We start from the raw sequence: 26,941 nt of genomic DNA, 5'->3' as shown, positions 1-26,941 counted from the left end.
AAACACTTGTGAAAAAAACAATATAGCCAGGCGTTTTAAAGGTGGCCCACGGTACTCATGACGATGTTGTTTTTGTTAACTCAATATATATTTTCAGCCACTGAACAGATTTCTGTGCACAGTAAACAAAATCACACGGATTAAATGAAAAAGACAAAGTTTTAAAAGACGCTAATAACCACAGACTATCAAACATCAAGTATCAAAATGTGTTTTAAACAAGTCTTTAATTTAAAAGAAAAACAGTTTTAAACAATTTCAACATTTGTAAAATAAACGAAGTCGTGTCTTTTAAATATTTAAAACAACTTGTTTTAAACACTTATTTTAAACATGCCAATCCTGCTGGTAATAGCAGTACCAGTAGGATATTATCTTCGGATAACTCTAACACTAACATATGACTGGGAAAAAATAGAACGCACAGAGCACAGGAGTAAAATGACCCAAAGGAGTCATTGTGTAACTTTCAAAATACGTCCCAGTGCAGTGTTATAGCCATATCATTGGCCCACACGTGATAAAACGAGAGGAACCAGGACATTCTTGCTTTCACAGACGCAAGACTGGAAGCACCAACGTTCGTCAGCTGGCGAGAATCTAGGAATCCCAAGTTCCTGAAGAAGGGAAACAAAGGCAAATGACAATCGCGTTACAGTCTTCCTGCGTTTCTTACGGAGCAATACTTTCCTCGCGAAACACGGATCGCACGTGGAATTACAAGGAAGGAACGTGAGAAGGAACGGTGTGGGTGGAAACCGGTTCCCTCCACTCCCATTCAATCCTTCTTCTGGTCTCCTAACACAGATGCCCGAATGGGTCGTCGATGTTTAGGAATTATTGTTCTCTCTTCAGAAACGGCGCAGCAAGTATTGCGCCAGTCTGATTGGTTATCATCTTTCAATAATATCTTGATGAATATCATAATTAAAATTGTGTTGAATGAACCTAGGGTTGCCAGATTTCTAACATAAAAAAACGGGACATATAAAAATAAATTTAACTGTATCCATGTCTATAACATTTTTAAACATTACAAAATCAATTGCAGTTTAAAGCATTGTTAATGCCGAATTTTTAACATTTTGACAAAATATAGTATATATATAGTATTTAAGTGAATACTTGGCGTCCTTAAGAGGACCTTTGTTTAGAATAATCACTACTATAAGAACACTTTCTTTTTGGCATGACAAATTAAAGAATATTATCCACTCCACTCTGATTCCATTGACCAAGAAAAGGAACAAGTGATAGCTGTATTAGAAAGGAAGTTCGCCTTTGCCAGTCGTGAGTCGCTTCTTATTCGACATATCAACAATGAGCACTTCTACGCCAATGTTAATATGAGGATTGAGTGGTCAATGGTAATTAGTATCCAATTAGGTTAGTTATAAATTGTTATTAATTTCTTGTTGTATAAAATGATTTTGAAATTTGAATTCGTTTTTTCTTTAGCTAAATGCGGGACAAATGGGCGTCCCGAGAACATTTTCCGGGACACCGGGACATTTCTTTAAAAAAGGGAACAATCCTGGCAACCCTAAATGAACCTTACGTGTGCGCCAATGTTCATACAAATCAGGCAAGTGTCTAGAAATATATTTCGGGAAGCGTCTCAGATATAATAATCCATAATAATTCTTAATATGTAAATTGATAGATTAAGTTGAACTTATTGGGTGCGTCGGCACACATGGCCATTTTGCAGTCTTCAATAAATAAAATATCCCCTTATCTAAATTTTTTGCTTAAAATGTTAAACAAGGGCTGTAAAAAGACCCTTCAGAAAAGTTGCAAGGTTGTAAAAAGACAAACGCAACACATTAAAAAGTAAGAATAAACTCAAAACTTCCTCACAGACAGTTGGGGAGATCAGCACTTCTTAAAAACCTAAAACATTTGATAAAACACTGTTGTCATCGCCCAACAGGGATGACGAACAGTTGGGAAGATTAAAAGTCTGCTGGGCGAAAACAAAATTGTCACATTCAACAAGAATATGTCGAATAGGCTACTTAAAACGACGTTACAAACACGACACATTGGAGGGTCCAGCCCTTAATATTGTTATTATTACATGAATAAGTAGAAAGGCGGTATAAGAATAGAGATACAGTAATACCTCGTTAACGCGGACCCCGATAAGCCGGACTTAGCTTAATCCGGACAGGCAAGAGGCCAAAAGAAAACAGAATACAAGGTTTTAAATGTGGCTTAGAAGTCAACAATCGCATTCGTCATATTGCTCCGAAACGGCTAATAATAAGTATTACTTTACATTTTACTGTACTGTATACTGTATTTAGGTTTGATTGAGTTGGTGTTTCAAGTCCACGTAATGCACAGTAAGGCTAATTGGGACTGGACCTACAGTTTAAAGTGGGATCCGAACCACTATGCGCCTCCACCGGGTATCGAACCCGGGACCCCTTGATTACAAAGCGACGGCGTTACCACTGCGCCATCAGGGAAGCCTACTGTATTTAGGTCTATGCCCTTTAAATGCACCATAATAAACGTGTTTTGTTGCTATAAACGGAGTTTTAATGCACTTTCTACTACTCTTTTAGGTTATTTCAGTTAATCCGGACTTGCGTTAAACCGGTCAACTTATCCCCCGCATTAGTCCGGATTAACGAGGTTTTACTGTATAACAGCACGTATTCATTATCACGCTATCCTGTAGTTAAGATAGTTAAAATTTGTATAAAAATCATAAAATAATAAATTGAATATATACTGACTATTGATGAAAAGTCAAGTTCGCGATTAATGTACGAGTATTATGCACATTATTATAAGCAGTAATGTGCATACATTTTCTTAGATACTCTCAGTTTAAAGCTGTGTGATCCAAATCTAATCATTGCCTTCACTATACAAGAAATGCTAAACAAGTATGTCGATTATTTAATTGAAGTACTTTCTATGTCTTTCGGGAGGAGTTTTATGTGAACGTTTTCTTTTCAACATATTGAAGCGATGCATCAAGTGTCCCAATGCTCAGGAAACTGTATGGATAAGTTTACATTTGATCCCGTTTCGGCCATGTTTTTACACTGGCTTAAACGACAGAACAAACACCATCATGTATAAAAAGTGTGGGCTGTCACATTGGAGCCGAGCTGCTCTGAAGTGTACAGCCGACCATCAAATGGAACCAGATCACTTTTTCGGCCGATTTCGCCAGTCCGTCCGCTCTTTATACGTGTTTGACTTCTTGCGTTGCTTGGGTAACAATAGTGGACAATATAAAATTTAATGACTTGGCTCACGAACATAACACATTAGAGACATGTCAATCAAGAACTACCACAATCGGAACTGTACCTTAAAATTAAATTTTCGTTATAGAAAAACAGTACACAAAAATCTTCCAAAATCGCTGTTACCGCTACCGATCTTGTCTCCTACCCGTACTCAAATTCCAATAATTGTGCTTGTCCCTGAATCCAAAATCGCAATAACCCACTCCATTCACTCTCTGCCATGTTTATTTTGAATGAAGAGTTTCCAGAGGCGTGAGAGAGAGAGAGAGAGAGAGAGAGAGAGAGAGAGAGAGAGAGAGAGAGAACATTTCGTTGCCATTTGGATACATTCTACACATTAAACAACTGTTATCAGTAGACGTTGGATTTTTATGTAATATCAAAGTACAAAATATGTAATAATAATTGATAAAATATGTACCTAAATATGTATTATCAAAAGGATATGTAGCTAAATATATCGTATCAAAGATTATGTAATATTAATAATCATCGAAGAATTCTGCTAAATATTTATTTTATTTCAATATAATCAACATAATTTTTAGGACATAAGTTGTTCAAATTGAAATTTGTATCAAATTTATAAACTCAAAAAAGCACAGTAACTGCACCTATTTAAGAAACCAATTTTGTCAACAAATTAATTACTTTTCACATCGCAAGTTATTGTATAATATGTAAATATGTACGACAACTCTTCGTAACTTTCAAAACAAATTGTGAAAAAAAGCGTCTAGAGAAAGAACAATCGAATGGAAATACATAGCTACTTTTGTACTTTTTGTACAAGGAAATATATTGTGCAACTCGCTATGTACAGGAAAGTAGCTTTCTTGTCCACCGATGCCAAGTTTCTAGGTGCTTTGCCTAAACCTAAAAACGGAACGGAAATATGTAACCAGAAAGAGGGGGGAGGGACGAGGAACTCCAGAAACTTTTGATAAAAAACAGTTCTCGTATTTTTTTTTGGTCTTCACTGAAGATAAAAAAATCAGCCTGTCTTTCGACTTGGCAGTCAATTTTAGTTGACCGTAAGCACTATGCATCTCATTGATTAGAAAATATAACATTACATGAGCTACAAATTTTCTTCATCATGTTTCAGAGATCAAAAATATAGATAAAAGGATCAAGATAGAGAAAAATTACAGAAATATGTTGTTTTATGTAAAGTAAATTAGCAAATATGTAAAAATATGTAACATAAAACTTATTCAAAATCATGTCAGTTATATAATTCGTTAACATTTTCGTGTTCAAGGTATGTATCTAGAAAAGAATAGAATATTACTTTCAAATCCAAGCTTTACTTCCGGGAACACTGATGATTTTCCTAATGCATTATGACAACCACATCGGCATGTCTGTCAGTAGAAGTCTACAGAGAAAAGTTCTGCCGAAACTGAATCGAACGTACGGTAAGAAATATGTCTCTTTCTATTGAAAATGTGTTTGATCTCCTGAATAAAAAGTAATGTTGGTGAAAGACTTGCGAAACTTAGCAATAGACTCGCAATGCCATACGTCGTAAAGTTGGATTCGACACGGGGAAACCTCGAATCATTTCGAACATGTCTGTGTAGAAGAGAACAATGCCCAATGCCCCGATTCCTCCGGTTCGAAGTGTACTGAAGCAAAAGCTCCCGGTGGGAGACTTCTGTTCGAAGCGTATCGGAATGATGACGGTCATGCTATTTCCGAGAAGTGAATCGTCGCATTGGGTCTCAAAGTTGGTGCCTTGTGACCTCACGTCTGTACTGATTCTCTCTACGTGACATGCAACAACTAGGTGCATGTCTTTTAGGGCTCCTGCCGCCTAGTTTCGGAGGCCGGTTTGATTCCAAGCTTACCATGTATCATTATACAGGGTTATTCAATATGACAGGAGCGTATAATAGTCTAAGCTAGCTATGTTATTTGCGAAGCCTGAAGCCTAGGGACTAACATACAGAAGATTAGTATTGTGAATAAAATTGTTCGTTTCAAATGAAGATGATTGAGATTCTGGAGTTGGCAACCTTGTTTCTTATGAGTTTGCAACCTGGTTCCCGTTGGCATTGCAATATGGCTTCCTCGAACGCCGAAACGAGCAAAATGGGTGTATCTAACCACTCTAACATAATATCCGCAAGAAACACAATCTAAAAATCCCCAAACATAAAACCGCAAGCTATAACAAGTCCTTCATTGTTACGGATAAGGGAATGGAACAAACTGCCTGCACTATTGACTAACATTATTTGCCATCAAAGTTTTAAGAAACAACTAAAGAACTTACTATTGTCCCAACAACTACATTAACCTTCATATGTAAACAATTGCACCTGCGCTTACACAATGCATACCTAACACAGCCCCTCCCCCACAATGAACTACTGGAGACTTATTACTTATCTTTTATACTTATCAATTCAATGTATCATTTTATTATTGTATAATCTTTATAATATCTTTATTGTATTATCATGATCAATGTGTTTTTTTCTTTGTTTTAATTCATTTATTGTATCCTTGACAAGAGTTGTTTGTAAGAACGGCACACGAGGCCGAAACACGCCTGCTTAAATAAAGACCATTCTATTCTACTCTATTCATACACGGCACTTACGAGGCCCTAGTCTTCTCCCTTTCCCCATAGGCCAGGATTACGTGTCATGGTGAGATATCTCAGTTCTTGGACCAGAGATTCCGGGTTCCAATCTGGACCTGGGCATGGGTGTCATTTGTGTGTCCCTTCATCAATTTCATCATACCATCACTCATCCTCATATTCGCGATTAGCCAAAAGTGGCAGAAATGCGAAGTAAAATAAACCAAATCAATCAGATCTTGGACTCATCAGCATATGCCACTGTATGTCGATATTTCAAATTTATAATTATTTCAATGAAAATAGGTATCAAATGAAAGCTTACATATCAGATAATTTATTTCTTCAAGTTATTGCCTTCTCTCCACTAGTAACCCTATACGCACGTCTAGAGACAGAAAAATTCAGCCCATAATTCGTCCAACATCTCCCACTCGATTTGTGTCAGTTATGCATAAATAGAAGCAAGGAAGGGAGCAAATACTTAGGGAGCTTTTAGATTAAATGCAATTGGGGAAATGCTTCATATGTTTCATACCATATGAAATTTTGAGTTGCATAAAACTTATCTTCAAAGATGAGTTTTATCGTATTAGTCCATGTCGACTGGGGTTTATCCGTGGTTTTCTTAGGTCTCTCCAGGTAAATGAACTATAGAAAAAAAAAACAAAGATAAAGAATATCGAAAGAAAAGAAAGCTGAAGAAAATAGAAAGAACATTAGGAGTAGATATAGAAAAAGAGAAAAAGAAATATATAGAAAAATGAAGAAACATAGAATGGGAAGAAAAGAGTAAACGTAAGGAGGAGACAGAAAAAGAGAGAAAAAGAAGGAGATAGAAAAATGAAGAAAAAAAGAATGGAAAGAAAAGAGAAAACGTAAGGACACAGAAAAAGAGAGAAAAGAAGGAGATAGAAAAATGAGGAAAGATAGAATGGGAAGAAAAGACAAAACGTAAGAGGAGACATAGAAAAGAGAGTAAAATAAAGATAGAAGGGGAAGAAAGGAGATCAACGCTAGAGAGGGATATAGAAAGAGAAAAAGAAAGATAGAAAGAGAGAGATAAAAAAGATAGAATCCTAGGAGCCAAAACAAATTAAACAGGGCATACCTGAAAATATTTCTTCCCCCATCCCCACTACCCCCTCCCACACCCTTGGGTTAACCCGAATCTTGTGGGACACAATTTTCAGTGGGCAAAATTTATTTCTAGTACAGTGGGATCCATGAGTATTACCGTGCAAATTGTCCATGATTATTTTCATTAATTTTATCTTACATCCTAGTATGTGTTTTTAAGCGATGGATTTTTATGAATGCTGGTGCAGAAGTTGTCAACAGCTTGTTTTGAGTTTTCTATTAATTGTTGAAGCTCTTATTGGGTCAAATAAAGTGCACGAACATGGTGATGGACAACTTGCACGGTAATACTCATGGGTCCCACTGTACGATCCATCCTTACTGAGTGCAGAGTGAATTTAGTAATAATAATAATAATTGGCCCCTTCTAGTATGAAACTCGACACACATGGACGTCGCCAGAAATTTTGATGAGACTACCGATGAAACTTGAATATTAAAAATACTTATTAATAATAATATGGCTACGATTTTTACTGCACCATAATATGGACTATAAACCAAAGAAAAAACAAACCAATTCTATTTCAAATTTACTAGTATATAAATGGGACCTTTTCTACCCGATTCACTAGATGAGTGAATATCCAAAATAATTGCAGTTAGTGAACTTAAATGCATAGTTATCCTATTGTTTGAGTTCGTTTCTAAGTCCACTTTAGGCAGACAAATGTTAATCGGGAGTGGACCTATACAGTTTAAAGTGGGATACAAACTACTATGTGCCTCCACCGGGTATCGAACCGGAAACCCTTTAATTACAAAGCGAAGACGTTACCACTACGCCATCCATAGCTATCCTATGTCGTTATTTTATTAACTTTTATATATTTCGTTCAAGAAAACGCTTTAAAAGCTAGGGGGGATATTTTAGTCATAAAGTTTTCACACACAAAACTGTAATTTCTGGAGTTTAGGAAACTTCAATCTTTGGATTAAATTGCATATGGGTGATTCTATGATTAGGGGACAATTTAATGTTCAACCTCTGTAACAATAGTTACTAAGCTTGTGGATAATTCTAAAAATGTTCCCATATTCTAAGTACAAAACCATTTATGGCACACCAATAATGAAAACATGTTCACCCATCCTAAAGAGAAAAATAAAAAAGTCTAGTTTGTCATTAGCATGGACAAGACAGTCATTAACATGGATAAAATGACATTGCATGGAGCATTAAATTTGAATAATTAAATAAACCGCTATTAGTGAAAATTGAGTTCTACTGTCTATATAGCATCAACACATCTAGTATCACGAAGAAGAAAAATTTCATAACTTTTCGATCTTCAATTTTTTTTAATACACTGATTTTTTTTTCGATCTAACGCAGATTTTACTTTGATCATTATGTTTCGAATACTAACAAGGTGGGGTCGACATTATTAATCTAAATTCGCAATTATGTATGAAGGGTACACCCGCTCCAGTCCCTAACACGTCTTTGTTTTTCTTACAAGTTGCTTTTGCTCATGTTTGTGCTCATTGATGCGTTTAGGTTTTCGTGTGCCCTTTGTACACACAAACACATCCAGGTACTCAAGAACGTTGACAATAATTACACTTTTTCTGTAGCATTGAGCACATAACTTGTTAACTAACTTGGAAAGCAAGTAAAAAGACATTGTCGGAAAACGGATTCTGAGCGTGTTTTTTTCTTTAATAAAACACAAGAAACAAAAGCTGTTTCAGGAAATATCAGTGCCATTGCTCTGAATAAGGTAGACATTTCTTTCCGAATTTCGCGTAACGACTTCGACGAAATTTTCTTTTTTTGAGCATTGTGTTCAGTGAAGCTCCACTTCCCATTCTTGATGACTTGTCGTGACGTTTTAACAGACGAACTTTCACACGATTGCTTCGGATTTGGACCTCCCTCCTTTCTTACCATACGCACATGGTTGTTCCTGAAGAAAAAACAACTTTACAACGTACCGTCTCTTCCCAATGTGCTCAAACGGGGAGCTATTTTCACACAAAGCAATAAAATAAAAAAGGCTGTGTCCAAGTCATAAATACCTTTGTGCTTTTTAGCTCTTCTACACAGTGTCAAAGTAGGGCGAATCCCCCCCTCGTGTCATTTTCCTTAAAAAGCGAAACGAAAGTAGGATATGCATAAAAGGAAAAGTTCAGTTACGTTGTAATATGAACCGGGCCTGGTTCCTTCCGTCACACGTGTAGGCCCTGATTAGTACTGGAGCAGTGGCGAAGCTGAAGGAGGGCTAGAGTGGGCAGCTTCCCCCAGAAATATTTGCTTACCGTATGCAATACTCTGTCTTCACTTCCGAACATTGACAATGTTTGTGTACCCCTTCCTCTGTCACTTTGCCCCCTACCATTTCTGATTTTTCTGGTCTCCACTGTACTAGAAAGCCGCGGTGATCCAGTCAGTAGGGCGTCTGACTGCTATGCGGAAGGCCCGTGTTCGATCCTCGGTGATATCATCCCAAGTGGGAAACCACATTTGGGTCGGTGTTGCCACATAAATAATCTTTTTCTTTTAAAGGGAAATAAGGACCTAATTTTAAGGGAAAAGGGAATTTCTATAAAAAATACAAAAAAACTCAGGAAAATTAAAAGTTGACATTCAAATTTAGTACAGATTATATTAGGTTCCAGACTTGCATGTGCGCACCGAAGGGGAGGTTATGGGGGGTCAACCCCCCCCCCCAGATATCATGTTATACAGAAAATTACTTTTTTTCCCCCACAATTTTATAACGGAAATTTCTTTTTACTGTATCATTTTCAAATAACAGGAATCACTGTTTGGAAAGGCACAGCAGCATTTATCAATCGTTGCACCCTTTTGTAGGACTTTCAATTCATCCCGTACCAAAGTTGTTGATTGAGAATAAGAACTACTTTTTATGTTGTTACTTCTTATTTCCACTTCCTTATGTTTAAGCCTATACGGCTATTAATTTTCTATTTCATTTTTTCATGTCGCTTCTCTACATCTTTTGACGATGAGTATGAAAGGCAAACTTATGAAATGGGTGATGAAACAGACACAAACTCATGCCTGACATTTGACCAGGTAGCGAGAAGCCTGGCTATAATGTAATTAATTTCTTTAACATTTTTCATATAAGATGAACGTGGACCATCGAAAATATTACTTATTATTATTACTATTGTGTCATTTCTTTACATAAAGGGAAAATGTGAGTGAAAAAGGGAAAATTTCCCCTTGCACATGGAATTTGTACCCTCAGATTGTGGCAACAATGACTAGGATGTACCTAGCCTCTAATGAAGTAGTACCTGGAGTCAACCCTGCGGTAAAAGTGTCCGCAGTGTGGTGCTGATCATATCACCTCCACAACGACAAGGATCGTGACCGTGTGGAGCCCAGTGATGTGACGTAGACTATACGTTTACGTCTACATGCGTTGTCTACACGTAATCTACGCGTAGATTACATTGGGTTGTAGTTTACATAGACTGCGTAGACAATCTAAAGTGCATTAAAATTAATTTTCTAGGCTTTCATGAAAGGATAGTGACATTTTCAACTATATTGGTTCTTAACGAACTGAAAAGAATCATTTTTACAAAAAAAATTCCTCTTCTCTTCCATTATCAACTATGGAAGAAAATAAATAGTATGCAAAAAAGAAAACAGATGGCAGTCGTGAGGCAAAATTAGTCTTCACTAGAATATATTTCCTATCTTAGGTTTTTTCCTAGGTGAGAAATTGTTCAAATCTGGAAGAAAGAGTATGAAAAGTTCTCCTCACACATCAGCAAATGATACGCAGCATAACTTTCTTTTAATTCCATGGCGCCCTTTGCTAAGTTATCACCTTTCGCCATGTTGTTTACATAGATTACGGCATCTACGTGTATGAAATTGTCTACGTGAAGAATGTAGAGTATCGTTGTTTACGCGTAGACGCACATCACTGGTGGAGCCCCTCTCCATTAAATTATTGAATGAAATCTACCATTGAAATCCTTTACTTAACCCATAAACGATGGATTTTTTTCCTAGGATTTTTAAATAATAAATTGATTAGGTTAGGTTAGGCCAGGGTGCGAAATAATTTAAAACTGGTGGGGGGAGAAAGATCTTAATCTACAAACCCCCTTCCCCACAAACATACATATAAATTATACGATATACATATTTATAATGTTATTAAAAGTAAAAATAAATTACTAAATTAAATTAATTAATAATAATAATACTATTTTAATTACTATGTACACAAAGGAAATTATTTTGTTAGTTTTATACATATCAGATATAGTATAGCAGATAATTCCTTTACTGACTGGTTAATGATGTTAATACATTATGAAATATTTGAAGTGGTTTCATTATGCGTAAGTTTCTATTACGTTTTTGCTTTATGTTAATATAAATCAATTAGATTTCATAGTTATTTTTGTTTTGCATTCTTGTTTTACTTTTATTGTGCGTATTGATGTAGATTCGTTAATGATCTCTTGAGAGAAAAAAAGCATTGGAACACTCACAACTACCTAGTTAGGTAGACTAATTGTGTATTTTCGATATTATTCTTAGTACAGTATATTTGAAATTAAAAACAATTGCATATCTTTTGTTTGTTGTAACAAAAACTCTTCCCCCCGGAATTTTTTGTTGAGGGGATTTTTGGGCCAAGATTGTTGGTGGGGAAAATCGCCCCCTCCCCCCAAGATTTCGCATCCTGAGTTAGGCTTAAACTGTAGTGCGACAAGGGAAAATTACTAACAACTGTAGTTGTATTAGTTAAAAGAGTTTTTAACTAGAAACTCAATTCATTTTTTCCTTTACTAAGAACCAGATTCACAATAAGTTATAAATAGTGGAAACTAGTTTTTACCCCAAGGCATTGGCAAACATTAATTTTCACTACTTACAACTATTTAAAACTAAATTAAGGTTCTAGCGTGTGGCTTACGACAATTTTGACTTTACCAAAATCCCTACCGAAACGTTTTCTTGGGTATGCTCTGTCAGTACATATTATTTTGCATACACTTGTGTTCACAGAAAATGGTACACTTTATAGGGCTGAACAGTTGAGAATGTGCCATTTTATCTGAACACAAATGTACATAGGTTCGTAACAGCCTGAGAGAATCCCCTACTCTGTTCTTAAGTTAGAAAATATAGAAAAATTGAAAATGCAAACGAAAAAAACGACAGCGTCAAGTGGTCCCAGATTCCGATCACACTTCAAATTGTAGGCCCATCCCCTATTAGTCCATGTGTGAATGAAGTGGACTTAAAAAACAAACTTTTGCAAACGAAAAAGAAAGTTAACAAGAAAACCTGTTCTTCCACTACGGAATGTAGATGTTTGATATCCTTGTGGATTTCACGCTGGACAAGTCACATGATGGATGGGGAGAAAAGTGAATCTCCTCGGAAGGCCAAAAGGGTGTGAACAGACGTAACGGGTTCACCCGCTTTCGTTACTTTCAGAAAGAGTTCCACACATGAAACCAGATCCGTGTTTCTCGCCACATTTATTTGCTCCCATTGAAGAAAATTCGTCAACAGGTCTCTGCGCCCTAGGTAATTGGGAAAGTAAGTAGCAGGCGATGTTTTCGAACAACTAATGACAAAATCTATCACTCGTGTCGAAGCTACGAACTGCAAAGCAAGTTTTTCGGTGTGAATAGAGGGGAAGGGTAGGAGACGAGACATGTTTCAATAACTGTGAAAGGAAGATAGGCTCCTGGAATTCACAACAAGGGCGCACCCGGGGGGGGGGGGGCATGGGGGTTCTTGTCCTCCTTGAGATATCTGGAAGAAGTTCTGTAATTCGAATGGTGAAAATATTTGTAGCGACATTTGATTACAAATAACCAACATTGGATTGATTTGGTGTTTTAAGTCCACTTTATGCACATGAAGGCTAATCGGGACTGGACCTACAGTTTAAGGTGGGATACGAACCACTATGCGCCTCCACCGGGTATCGAACCCGGAACCCCTTGATTACAAGGCAACGACGCTACCATTGCGCCATCGGGGAGGCCCGCCATGTCCAACAAAATAACGAGAAAACGTTTTCACTAAAGACATTAAAATCATGTCAGCGTTCGTAACTTAGGGATGGGCGGGACGACGAAAAGTTGGGAACTGTTCATGAACAAAGTGATAGGTGTTTATGGGAAGGAGCAAATCGAGTCCAGTTTCTGTTTAAATAGTGGACTCAAGACTGAACTTGTCAACAACACCAAAGTAATCTCAAGTCTACCTCAATTTTATGATTTGTAAAATTGTAGTAGTAGTAGTAATTATAATAAAAGTAAAATACAAGTATATATGACTGAAGACCAAGATGTGAAGTCTTATTCTGCCCCCTTGAGTATAATCCTGGATGCGACTTCCATGTGTACAACGGACGTTGTAGAAGAAAATAGAATTATCATGCGTTTCAATTGTTGAATTAGTGTGGAAAGTATCTTGTATTCTTTATAATTAAGAACAATTTTCTACTAAGTGTCAAACGGAATGTTTGAGTTATTCTCATGATTAATTGAAAAAAATGTACTTTTGTCTCACGATTGTTAGTTCATTGTATACATTTTACTTTTTCCCCAACAGATGGCACTTGGAAGCGGTACTAGGAGTTTTGTTGTAAAAAGGTTGTTTCATCTATAGATAGGAACGAACGTAATTGAAAAATGGCAGTTTTAAAACAGCGAGATTGTTAAATCTATAGATGTGCAAGGACATTTCAAGGTCAATTCACCAGCACAGTAACCTCGAAACAAGCCCTTGCGTAAAGTTTTGAGAAGGTGTGTATATAATACCGTATATAAAGGAACTTTGGGAGTGTGTGGATAAATAAATGTTTCCACCCTTAGGTCTTTTATTTTTAATTAGGGACGATACACCGATAATGAGATAAAGCTCAGAAATATAATTAATTTTCTGGAGGGCTCGTAGCGGCGTAACCAGGCGTAAAACAAAAAATGTTATTGAGAAAATAGTGTTTGCCTTAATGATTTCTCTACACTGAGAAAGTTTTGCGGTAACAAGTTTTATGTGTTGTTCATATTATATATAAATATAGTGGACGAAAGGAAGAAGGCTATAGAAGGGCTAAAGAAAAAGATGGGAAGAAACACTCACCAAGCACTGGAAACATTTTAAATTTTCGCAGCCGCATCTTCTGTTGAAGAGAAAATCAAACCTGTGGAAACGGAAGTGGAGATCAACCTGCAAGGTTGCCAGGTCCAGATCGAAGTTATAGATGGTGCGTAAAGACGTGGATCTCTCGCCAGGCTTGTCGAAAACTATGAACGGTATGATGTTATGTAGAGTCCTCCTCCGTGACCGTGCGGTCTAAATCTCTGTGCTTTGGGCTCCGACTGCGGGACGGCATGGGTTCGAGTCCACCTGGGTTCAGTCTCTGGGTTTTCGGCCTGTGTATAGGACCGGTGGCAACCCACCACCGTGATGAAATTGGGGAGCTACGAGTAAGTAACGTAATCCGGTCATAAAAATCTCATATAACGGCTGGGGGTTCAACGTGCGGACCCCACGTCAGTCACCCCATTACCGGTTGAAGAGCTCCACACCTCTATTATAGGTAGTCTGAGGGATACTGACAGTCGAGAGAGAGATAGGCCAATGTCTTACGGGCTATAGAGCCAGGGGGGAAGAGTTATGTAGGGGAATCGGAAGGGTGGAAATGGGAAAGATGTGGTTGGAAATGATACTGGGTGGCCTTGTTCAAGCCAGGGTGCGTGGTTGCACACATAGCTGATATGTAGGCTTTGTCCCATCTTTTCTGTACAGAGATGTTGGTGGATTGGGGTAATTATCGCTACCCGAAAGCAGTCGTTGAAAGGAATATTGTGATGTTTGGTGTAAACCGCAATAGTAAAGTGCAGCTTTTGGGTGGGGGAGCGATGGTTGTTTATTCTGAGGTTGAGGGTTGTGGGTTTCCCCCAGGTAAAAGCCACCACAGATGTTGTAGGTAAGGATATATATGAGATTTAAGGTGTGGTAGGTTCCTTTGACGTGGAGGGTGTGAGAAGTGATGAAAATAGGGTAGGTTTTGCACCTTGGACGGTTGTATTTGTGAGCAGGGAGGGAAACTGGTTGTGAGATGAAGGAGTATTATGGACCTGGATACTTTTAGGGTTAGAGGGCTGGTATTCCAGGAAAGATATTTCTGGGGTCTGGATGACTGTGGAGGACGGGGAGGAGGAAATGCGTCTGATTTCGTTGAGGTGATATTTAGTGACAAGTGGTAGGTATCTTGATGGAAGTGTATGAGGCAGCTCGAGATATTTGATTAGTAACCAGAGTAGACGGATATCCACGACTGCCAAGCGCTTGGCGAAGGCGCAGCTTGTAGTTCTGTCAGAAGGTGGGTGAAGCGTTGAGGTGAATGGGTGAGAACTAAAGAAGTATAAGTATTGCATGTGGTTGATGGATTTGATGCGGATGTATATTTTCAAATGACCTTCCTCAATGGGAATATGGTTGATGGTGGGTCCAGGTGCTGAAGTGGTTGAGTTGGTCCAGAAAAGTGGACCATTTGTCCAGAACATGAAGATGTCGTCGATAAAACGGAGCCAGAGGAGTGGTTTCAGGGGTTGGGTCTCCAGTGAAGTGTTGTTCGAGCGAGACCAGAAACACACGGATATTTTTATAAATCGACGCAAAACCGAGAACAAGGCAGGCTTTTACAAGTTCAGACAAGACAGAGAATCTACTAGGTCTCGTCTTGATACCACGCCAACTTCTAGTAAACAAACGGAAACATTCCTTGACTCGACCATATAATTTAGTACGAAAAACTTGACATAATCTTCTTGAATATATTACATCACACATCTGAATGCGATATGTAAATTATTTGTTACAAATGCACGCCACAACTCATTCCATGCAGCGTGAGCTATAGTTGACAGAACCAGTTCCACAACCTTGTGTCACAGCTCAGTAAGAATGGAAGCATGCTAGTGGAGATTCATAGCTCGATTTCAAGCCCTAAACAGTAATTATATGAATTCTCCAGAATGTAGAACTATACGAAAACAAAAGGGTTTGTGGGTATGACTCATCACACCGAACTCAAACACCTTCTTTGTCAACCGCCGTATCACATCATCTGACGTAAGCACGGGATGCTTTCGTGGTTAGGTTAAGCTTGTTAGGTTTAAATCTCTATACGGCGATTGACCAAGAAGGTGTTTGAGTTTGGTGCGATAAGCGAGACCTAGATTTCTGTTGTTTACCAAACATCAAATTTTATCTAGTATGTGTTCTAAGTCCACTTTATGCACAGTAAGGCTAATCGGGACTGGACCTACAGTTTAAAGTGGCATCCGAAACACTGTGTGCCCTTGATTACCACTGCACCGTCGGGGAGGCCTCATCATTACATAGTTTCCTCATCAGTCCTCGAAAGGAGTAGGTAGGTAGTATTACGGGCCCGTCGAAGCGGGTGCAAAATTTTTGATAAACGAATTCCTTTCCGTACAGTTTCAATTAAAATTATAAAATATGAGGATTAGGGCCCTGATAATTATGTACTAAAAACACTCAAATTATGTATTAAAAGTAATAAAAATACTGAAACCACAAGAAGTCATAATGACGTGTAACAATATGATTGCATCTTGAGTAGGTCAAGCTGTCAAAATTCTGCAGAACGTGCTTTCTTCTCCTTATGTTTTATGGCCGCCTATACGTCCGTTATAGGTACAGTAAAACCTCGTTAATCCGGACCCCGATACGCCGGACTTCGCTTAATCCGGACAGGCAAAAGGGAAAAAAATTGCAAGGTTTTAAATGTGGCTATAAGTCAACAAGAGAACTTCCCAAAGAAAAGGCAGACAACCACTGATGAAATTCTGTTTCTCGCAGACTTTGTACTGTACTGTATAGTGTATTTAGACCTATGCCCTTTAAATGCACCATAATAAACGTGTTTTGTTGCTATAAACGGAGTTTTAATGCACTTTCTACTGTTCTTTTAGGTTATTTCAGTTAATCCGGACTTTCGTTAAATCGGTCAACTTATCCCCCCCATTAGTTCGGATTAACGAGGTTTTACTGTATATTGTTGCTTTCGGCACATATTAACAATATTTGCAGCTGCGTGAAATGATCGAAAGGGAAGAAGGAGAGGAAAAATGACTTATCAGCATCAAAGATCGAGATTCCGGATTAGAGTCCTTGGTTCCGAAATCCTGGGATAAATTCAATGTCCATACTCGAAATCGCATTCCCTATCCATCGTTACTTTAATATTTGCTGTTTTTAATCCATCATTAGTTTAATATTTGCGGGTTTTGATTTGCTTTTTGTTAGCTAACGTCGCCTTTCTTACACTTTTGGCTAATCGCGACGATGAGGACGAGTGATGATTGATGAAAGGATGCTCACTAAAACACCCATGTCCAGGCCGGGATTCGAACCCAGAATCTCTGGCGTCGTGGCGCGCTGTGCTAAAAACTTCACCACAGAGGTCGACTTAATGTTGGCGGGTATGCGAAGTGAGGACGCAGGGCAGGATGGAAGGAACCGAAAAGAAGCGTCGGTGGTCTTTGTTAAAGATATCATCCCAGTCTTCAGAAACTGACGTGAAATCGCGTGACCGAGCACGGGATTTGATCCTGTGATTTCCCGAATACGCTAGAGAGTGAACTAGCATTGAAGTGGTCTGAAGCAAACCTTGCCGAAATGAATGGCAATAGTCTGTGGAACAAATAGTATTTTGAGGGCAAGTCCTGACTCCCACGGCTTTTTCATTAGACGACGTTTAGTCAGTGCGCTGAATGTCACCGGCGCTGTTTTCTGGCGCTACTTCTTTTCAAGTAGTTCTCCAACTGTCCTCACGCTGCTGGGTCAAAGCCGAAATTTGGAGAGCTCCCGCCACACGGAATCGAATTCGGGACCAGTCGCATCAAAGGCAAGAGCGTTAATATGAATGGCAATACAAAAGAAGCTTTCAACTAGTAAACACGTGGTGGAGCCACATTGCACAGTGGTTCGAATACTACTTTAAGCACTATAGGTCCAGTCCCGATTAGCCTATCTGTGCATAAACAAACTGTAGCTACAAGGGACTTAAATTTTAAGTACAGTGTAAGAAGAAACTTCCTGTTTCAAGACGGATGAAACAATCCTTTTGAAAAGTAAAAACTATACGAAACATTTTTGTCTTCTATTCTTACATATATTTTAACTATAATAATCTTAATTTGCACGATTAAGGATTAATTGATACCGAGCAGAACAAAATTCAATACTTACGATCGATTTTGAAGCGCTGCAAGTAGTTTGCGCTTTGATCAACAGATGGCCGTACTCTCTCATGGATGACTTTATGGTATTACATAGAAATATTAACCTCTGATTTCGATATCACTGGTCTACGTCCATTTTGCTGTTTGGAGGCTGAAGGTTGTTCTTTAGTAATTCGAGGGTGGTAAATCCAAAACCGAAATCCGTTTTTTAATATCACGTCAGGTTTCGGAGGAAAATAGAAAATTATCTAATATTAGGTATGTATATTTAGAGCAATGAAACAACGTAGTCCGTAAAGAGGTCACAAGATGGCAGCACATGGAATATTATAATGAATATTATTTCAATCGGTTATTCGAACATTGTTAACCCCAAAACAAAGGGCAAATATTACTGACTTTGTAAGGAAAGCATATAGTGCATATTTCGGAATTAAATTGGGTGACCAAGATAAATCCTGGGCACCTCATAAAGTATGCAGTACCTGTGTAGACTAAAGGAAAGAAATATGTTAGCGTCTGGAACAACCTTCATGTATCGGGACAGAGAGAGGCATCTATTAAGATATTTTCAAAGGGACGAAGAACTTTTCTATTGTACAGATGTGAAGGGACTAATTGAAGCTATGGGAAGTACGTATAATGCAGAAGAATGGAGGCTTTTTATTGATAGCTCGAAGAGGAGTTTGAAGTGTGTGTTGCTGCATAATGGCAATAAGTTAGCATCCATTCCTGTTGGCCACTCCGTACATTTGAAGGAAAGCTACGAAACAATGAAAGAACTGCTTCGAAAGATAAAGTATGCAAATGACAGTTGGCTTGTGTGCAGAGATCTCAAGGTCATTTCAATGTTACTTAGTCTACAAGCAGGTTTTACGAAATATCCATGCTTTTTGTGTTTATGGGACAGTCGAGCAAGGAACGAACGTTGGGTACGAAGACTGTGGCCTGCCAGGAAAGGCTTTGAAGTCGGGGCGAAAATCATCCAGAACAAGCCGCTTGTTGATCCTATGAAAGTGTTACTTCCTCCACTGCACATTAAGTTGGGATTAATGAAGCAGTATGTAAAAGCTCTGGATAAGAATGGGGCTTGCTTTAAATACATTTGCTCAAAATTTCCTGCACTGACGCATGAGATTTATTTATTTATTTATTTATTTATTTATTCAAAGTTTCAGATACAGCACTTTTAAGGCCATTTTACACTGAAAACTCTAACAAATAACAAGAACAAGTCAAGATGGTTTAAGGTAAAAACAAGAAAAGTTAAATATAAACGTAAGGCATAAACAAGGAAACAAACAAAGATTTACATATTCATTTTTAGGGAAGATCGGAAAATGCTTTCAGGGGCAAAAATGTCTATGTTTGTGGGTAGATTATTGTAGAACTGGGGCAGCCTGTGGAATAGAGCGCGCTGTAGAAGAGAAAGCCTAGCTGTGGAGGTGTGGAACAATTCAGTGTTTCGGCTCGATCGAGAGGGAACTCTGAAGTTGAATTCTGTAAGAAGAGATTCAGATCTTAATTTCCCATTGATGATTTTATAGAAAAAATTCATATCGGCCATATCGCGTCGGGTCTGCAGTAACTGAATGTTCAAAGTAGTCAGGATGTCAGGTTTCTGAAGATGCCGCAAAGAAGGAATTCTATGACGAACAATGGCGGTAAAGAAGCTGAGGACGGAATCCATGCTAGAAAGATTTGTATTGGAAGCCATGGCCCAGACCGGAGAACAGTATTCGAGAATCGGAGAAATGAATGACTTGAAAAACAGGCTAAGAGAAGTTGGAGTATCAATTTCAGTGAATCTGTACAGGAGGCCTAAGAGGCGCATTGCACTTTTAGTTGTGGCTGCGATGTGTTCCTTAAAGTTCAGCTTTTCATCTATGATAACACCTAGATCTTTTTGGGTCGCAACTGTAGTAATATAATTGTTTTCAAGAACATAATGAGAATGTATTTTTTTCTTTTTTAAAGAGACTGTGAGGGAGGAACATTTCTGTGGGTTAAGTTGTAGATTCCACTGGTTACACCATGTGACAAGTTCGGAAAGAGCATTCTGGAGAATCACAGCATCTTGCATGGTTGAGATTTCTTTGAAAAGTTTACAGTCGTCAGCAAACATGAGTAAATTGACAGGAAATGAGGAAAGTCTTTGAGGGAGATCGTCCATGTATAGGATGAACAAGAGAGGGCCCAAGACGCTCCCTTGTGGTACCCCAGACAGGACAGGAAGAAAATCAGAAGAAGCGCCTGAAAGGGTGACACGCTGTGTCCGTGAGTGTAAATAATCCTGGATTAAGGAGAGAAATTTGCCATGTATGTTAAATCTAGTTCGTAATTTGTGAATAAGAAGAGCATGGTTTATTTTGTCAAAGGCTTTTGAAATATCCAAGTATATCACATCTAGCTGGGAATTTTTGGAAATAGCCTAGATAGTAAAAGCAGGTATTTTTGATGGTCCTTAGATAAGGATGCTAATGAAAGATGAAGAATTCTTACAAACAATGAACCGCACAGAGAAAGATGCATGGTGTGCCTTTTCTGATGTCATTACAAACTTTCTTGGAAACTTCACGGCGCACAACTACGAGGTTCTAGTCGAAAATTTGTTGATGACGTTTCAAAAGTTAGGAGTAAATATGAGTGTCAAGCTTCACTTCCTGCACAGCCACTTAGATGTATTTCCGTCCAATCTTGGTGCCGTAAGTGAAGAACAGGGCGAACGCTTACACCAAGACATAAAAACGATGGAGCACCGATATCAGGGGAGATGAAATGAAAACATGATGGCCGACTATTGCTGGTGCTTGCAGGTGACGTTCCTGAGGCCACTTACTCCAGAAAATCAAAGAAACTATTTTTTTTGCCTAAGTAGGTATGCATGTTGTGCTATTCTGTGGTGTATGTTAAGTTTAGCATAAGTACAGGTATCAGGTGTTGACTGTATAAGCTCGTGAAACAAATTGATCAATTTGCCGGAATTGCCTAAACTTTCTGTCCATTAAGAACTCCCTATTGAGAAAATAGGAACGTATGTTTGCTAAACAACGTGACGTGATACTCTGCATGGACATCTGACTACGTTGCATTCTCTTTGCAAGTGCTTTTGGAATGTAGCCGGATATAATTTTCTGAAAATTTTGAAATGTCACTTGTGAAACAATGCAACTTAATACCTGTTATCAGCTACGCCACCTATGTATAGTCCTATAACACTGGGGAACAGTGAAATTGCGGCACAGTGTTTGAGAGCTAATTTAGGGCAATTTCATGTTGCTGAATAATGATATAATAATATATTTCCTGAATTGGCTCTAATTTATGAAATAAATGCAACTAAACCAAAATGGCGGAAACATAAGACATACATATAAATGAACTTCCAACAACAATTTAATATTTCCTTTTGTGATTACAATCATTGTTATAAAAATAAATTTATATAGACCTATGATCAAAATAATTAAGAAAATATGTACACAATGAAGTAACAAACTATGTGAAACGTTTTCTATACGATTTCCTGCTGTATTGCTTTTGAGGACAATCCCTCTGTAAGCTCCAACAGTAGTCGGCCATCACGTGGCGAGCCCACTGTCCCTGGTACCTTTTTTCCATTATCCTTATATCCTGATGGAACCTTTCTCCCCGTTCTTCACTAAAATCCCCAACGTTCTCAGGGAATCTGTCAATGTGGCTATGTAGAAAATGTATCTTCACACTCATATTAGCTCCCAATTTCTCAAAATTTTTCAACATATTTCCAACTATATCGGGGTACTTTTCTGCTCTGTGATTCCCCAAAAAGTTTTTGACGACGGATACAAAGCTCAGTCAGGCCTCAGATTCGATGTAAGACATGTAAGTTGTAAAATTGCCATCATTTATGAGTGTACGAATTTGTGGTGGTCCGTCAAAGATTCCTGCCTTCAATTTTTCAATACTTAGTCCTGGAAAAGTGTGTCATATATATTTGAAACAATCACCACTTGCATCTAAGGCCTTGACAAACTGTTTTATCAACCCAAGTTTAATATGCAGTGGCGAAAGGATGATTTTGTCCCTATCTATCAGCGGTTCATGAATGATATTAGCTTTTCCCACTAATATTTTCCCTTGGGGGCCAAACTTTTATCGTCCAATGCTTTTCTCTAGCACGACTATCCCACAAACATAGGAAACAGGGATACTTTGTGTACCCACTTTGCTGTCCTAGTAAAATAATCACCATCTTCAAATCCACACACACGAGCCACTTATGTTCAGCATATTCAATTTTTTTCTAAAACCATTTTTATGTTTTGGTATTCTTCCTTAAGGTTTGTTGAGTGTCCGATATATTGCCTAGCAATGCTTCATAAGTTGCCTAGCAACAATTTACAAATAAATAAATAAGTTTATTATGGGAATTTCAGCCCATTATCAAATTTTGATATTACCGAGAAAAGCGTAGAGTAATTTTACCTCCTATATTTTCCATGGTGTGTTTATTTTTATAACTGGAGTCAATTCAACTGAACCAATCATACAATTGTCAATAACAGCTGTTTTGTGTGCTGAAACTGTTATAAAACTTTATGCCGCAAAATAAAATCTTTTTTTTGTTCCCCAGTGTAATTTCATTATGTGAAGATATCTATATGGAAAATTGTTGGAGTTTAGCCCAGTATTATAATATTGTGAAAATTTTCAAATGTGATTTGTGAAAAATTGTGACGTGATACACTTTTTCTGACTACATATTTGGAATCAGCGACCTCAAATTATATAGAATCAGTTAAAATATCTAAGTCAGCAGAAAAAGAAATTTAATTATGTGCAGATATCTATATGGAAAATTGTTGGAGTTTAGCCCAGTATTATAATATTGTGAAAATTTTCAAATGTGATTTGTGAAAAATTGTGACGTGATACTTTTTCTGATTACATATTTGGAGTCAGCGACCTCAAATTATATAGAATCAGTTAAAATATCTAAGTCAGCAGAAAAAAAAATCATATGTAGACCAGTGTATTTTATCTTCTTTTTTTAATAATTTTTATGGCTTTAAATTTCAGATATGCCAAGTCAATATTAAAGAATGATTATTTACAAGCAGACACTTATTGATAAATACTTTACACTCTGATTTTAAAGTTATAACTTGAACAGATTGGAGAAGTTTGAGTTTGATAGTCAAACATGGCAGCATCAGCATGTTTTAAAGACAACTATGTAAACCATGTTATTATACCAAATGTGTAAAGCTCTATATTACAGACAAAATTATCTAAGATTTATGCTATAAAATATATTATCATAATCCTCTTGTACCATATTCATGGAATATTCTATTTTTCGCCTTCCACCTTTTTTCTTTATACTTTGCTTACTTGGCTTCGTTCATTTCCTCTCTAGGACAATCGGGCGATGAAGAGGAATTATAATTAGTGCCCTTGATGAAGAAACAAGCACAAAGATGCTCAGTTTGCGGTTCAGACTCCTAACTTTCAGTGGGAAGATATTGTGTCAAGCATTCGACACGCTGGGACATCGAATCAACATATATACAATATATAGTGGTCCATAAATTCATTTGTAGTTGCAAATCTTACAAACTTTTATTCCAGGTTCAACCCTTCCCCAGGGAAATAAAATCCTGGATATAATGTCGTCGTAAGCATCATGTCGCTGTGGTGTTATATGCTGCTAAAGTCGACGCACCATACTCCTATGTAGGATACAATTTAAATAATTATCAAAAAACTATGTTATGGTATTGGTAATCGTGTTTATTGCCTGGCGTGGGACCGAGTGATTCCTACAGTTGATTGATTTTTCACTTATTAAAATCACCTTTTCTCGGATTATAACGGCTTTTCTTTTTTCCCGCAACTTATTCAATTTCATTTATTAACCGTATTAGACTGTAGAAGCATAGAAGTATTTGTAACTAGTTCTCGAGAAAAAACATAGATGTCACTCGAATCGAATTAAACTAATTCGCATTTTATATATTAACATCAATAGATTTGTTTCATGCAGATTGGAAACTTTTAAGTTTTAATTAAAAGTTGATTATTATGACTATATTATTGGAAGAAAAATAGAACATTTATTCGTCCCGTTTCGTAAACATATTATTATTAATGAGTATTAAAATAATCAGTAGTAAATAGCATTTGTAATTTTGAATTCAATATAATTACGACATCGTTGTATACTAACGTTTACCAACAGCGAAAAAGTCAGTAACTGCTATTGTAGGAAGAGAGGCCTGTTTATTGAATAAAGATTAATCATTTAACTTCACAGGTTCATTTCATTGAATGCCATTACATTCTTTTTATTCGCTTTCCCACTCTTCCTACTCTTCAAGCGCTTCTACGAGTACGAATTACGAAATTATGAAATACCCAAGGTAAAAACAACCATAAATGTCTTATTTTGCGAAAAGGAAATTCGAAAAACTTTGGATTACAGCCTACCTTTTCCGTTTAGCAGGGGTCGCCTATCTTGATTGAACCTGAGGCCATTTTTATTACAAGACAGTCCGGGAACCATAATCATGCCACATGAGGCTCTGGGTTCGATTCCAGGCATGGGAGTTCTTTTGTGTATGCATCTTCATAAATCTCATCTAGTAACCATTCGTTCTCATCGTTGCCAAAAGCAGAGAAGTGACGTAAAATAAGAAAATAAACAAAATTGATTACAAGCTATTGGCAAATCCGGTAATCTGCGAACCTGTTGTGATGATAAGGGAAGAAGCCCCCTCTCTCCGCGGAAAATACACGACAGCTTAAAATTATAATTACACATATATCAATTCAATTCAGTCACAGTAATTTGCACTGGTTATTATAAGAGCAGCCTCTTAATTACAAATAAGCAACGTGATCACTTGAAAATGAAGCAGTACGTATTTTCTGGGAGGAGGGTCTTTACGCCCTAACCACTTGGAAAAAACCTCTGGACGTTCATTTGGTGTATTAAAGAGGGGAAAATGATTATTTGGTTTATTTTACTTCACTTTTCTGCCACTTTTTGCTAATCGCGAAGATGACGATGAATTATGTTAAGATGGGATGTATGAAGGAACATCACAAACATATAGGGACGACACATGAGCCCCACAGTGGATTATACTGACTGTAAAGTCCATACGCCAAAGACTTGCTAGTCTGCACAATGCAGTCCACGGTGTACTAAGTGGAGAAGGTTGACATTTGGGTGATTTTGGGAAATGGTCACCCCTTACACCCCAGGATTATATGATGAAATTGATAAAGGTGTACTGAACTAGGGGTGACCATCCCCCCGTCTATGACGCACTCCTTCTAAAAAGGTAGAACATTACCCCGCGCCCCCACTTTATGCCGTATTATTTACTCTAATTATTTTGGTCAGACAGAATTTGCGAAACAATATAATACAGACATATTTAAGCAGTATATGTTTACTTTAGGCACACTATTATGTTTGCTAACATAAAACGTACAAAACTGCTCAGGCTCACTACCATTGATAGTGTACTGAACCTTATTCTTAACAGATTGCCTACTTGACTAACCTTGTATTATGCGAACAGCACGCCCCCTCCCCCACCCTTCCAAACCGATTGTGAAGACATAAGTGGTTGTGTTTCATTTCAACCCCATCGCCGCGATCACCACAGGTAGGTAGAAAAACTGTACATAATAACCATAACTAAAAATCAATAACAAGTCAAAGAAACGAACCCCCCCTCTCCATTTTTGTGTGAAAATATGTAGAATTGGTACACAATTTTGTTTCCCCCAAAAATTCACATGACGCAGGCGCATCATGAACTCCTCCTGTGGGCACCCCTGAAATGAACACCCAGGTCGGGATTCGAACCAGGAACCCCTGACGTCGTATCGTGCATCGCCACGGAGGTCTGCCATTATTTTCAATTTAAATTATTTAAATTCAAGGATGCAGTTAAAGGGAAAGGTACAGGCAAATTGGGACTCTGAAAGAACAAAACAAAATTGTTTAGGGAACGGTGCCATTCGGAGTAAATTTACTTTGACTTCCTATCCACGAAAAGAAAGAAATAATCTTTCGCTTACCAGTAATCCCAAATGAAGCGTTGAGGTTCTCATTGCTATGAAAGGCTAAATCTCCGGTTTCCGAACTCGACACTGAACTAAACGAATCGTCAAACTGAACAGCACGTGTATGTGACTAGCGCGCTCCGTGTTTCACGTGTGCCATGTACACTTCAGCGCGACGAACTGCGACAAGCAGGCTTCCTCCAAGGAGTATTGTACCGAGTCGAAGCAGCCTCATTGGTCTGCGAAGAGTTCCTCCTCCTCTTTGCTTCCTTTTTTCCCACCGACTTTCTCCTGGATGTCAAGTGCCGTTGTCCATCTAAAGTCCTCTTCGGTTACGATCTGCCAAGTTTCGCTTGGAACGGCAAATGCTCTATCCATGTCGACCCCCCCCCCCCCTCCTTCCTCCCCAATGCCTTTGAGTTGGTAAAGCTTGGACAAATAATATTCTACTCTACACAGTAAACTGTGCCAGTAAACTAAGTTCAAAGATTAAAGAATGAAATAATAAAATAACTAAAATTTAATAATAAAAACATACTTCTTTAATTTAGGGTTATTCATTTCCGCCGAACATATTGGAAGGCAAGGATTATATTGGCGTCATTGGACGACATCACCAAAGATTTATCAA

General features: G+C 37.8%; 1 protein-coding gene across 1 annotated transcript in view; it reads right to left on the bottom strand.

Moving 5' to 3' along the window:
• LOC145989292 (uncharacterized) overlaps positions 1-26,505 on the bottom strand; it is a 121,852-nt gene extending 95,347 nt beyond the window's left edge. The window contains exon 1 of the mRNA XM_083124654.1: positions 26,326-26,505. Coding sequence (XP_082980780.1) covers positions 26,326-26,358 — 33 coding nt within the window. The 5' untranslated portion in view covers positions 26,359-26,505. The remainder of the gene's footprint in view (positions 1-26,325) is intronic.
• Positions 26,506-26,941: the final 436 nt, after the last annotated feature.

Source organism: Lepisma saccharinum, chromosome 1 (assembly GCF_977018435.1).
Source record: "Lepisma saccharinum chromosome 1, izLepSacc3.1, whole genome shotgun sequence".
Lineage (NCBI taxonomy): Eukaryota > Metazoa > Arthropoda > Insecta > Zygentoma > Lepismatidae > Lepisma > Lepisma saccharinum.
This window is presented reverse-complemented; position numbering and strand designations above follow the sequence as displayed.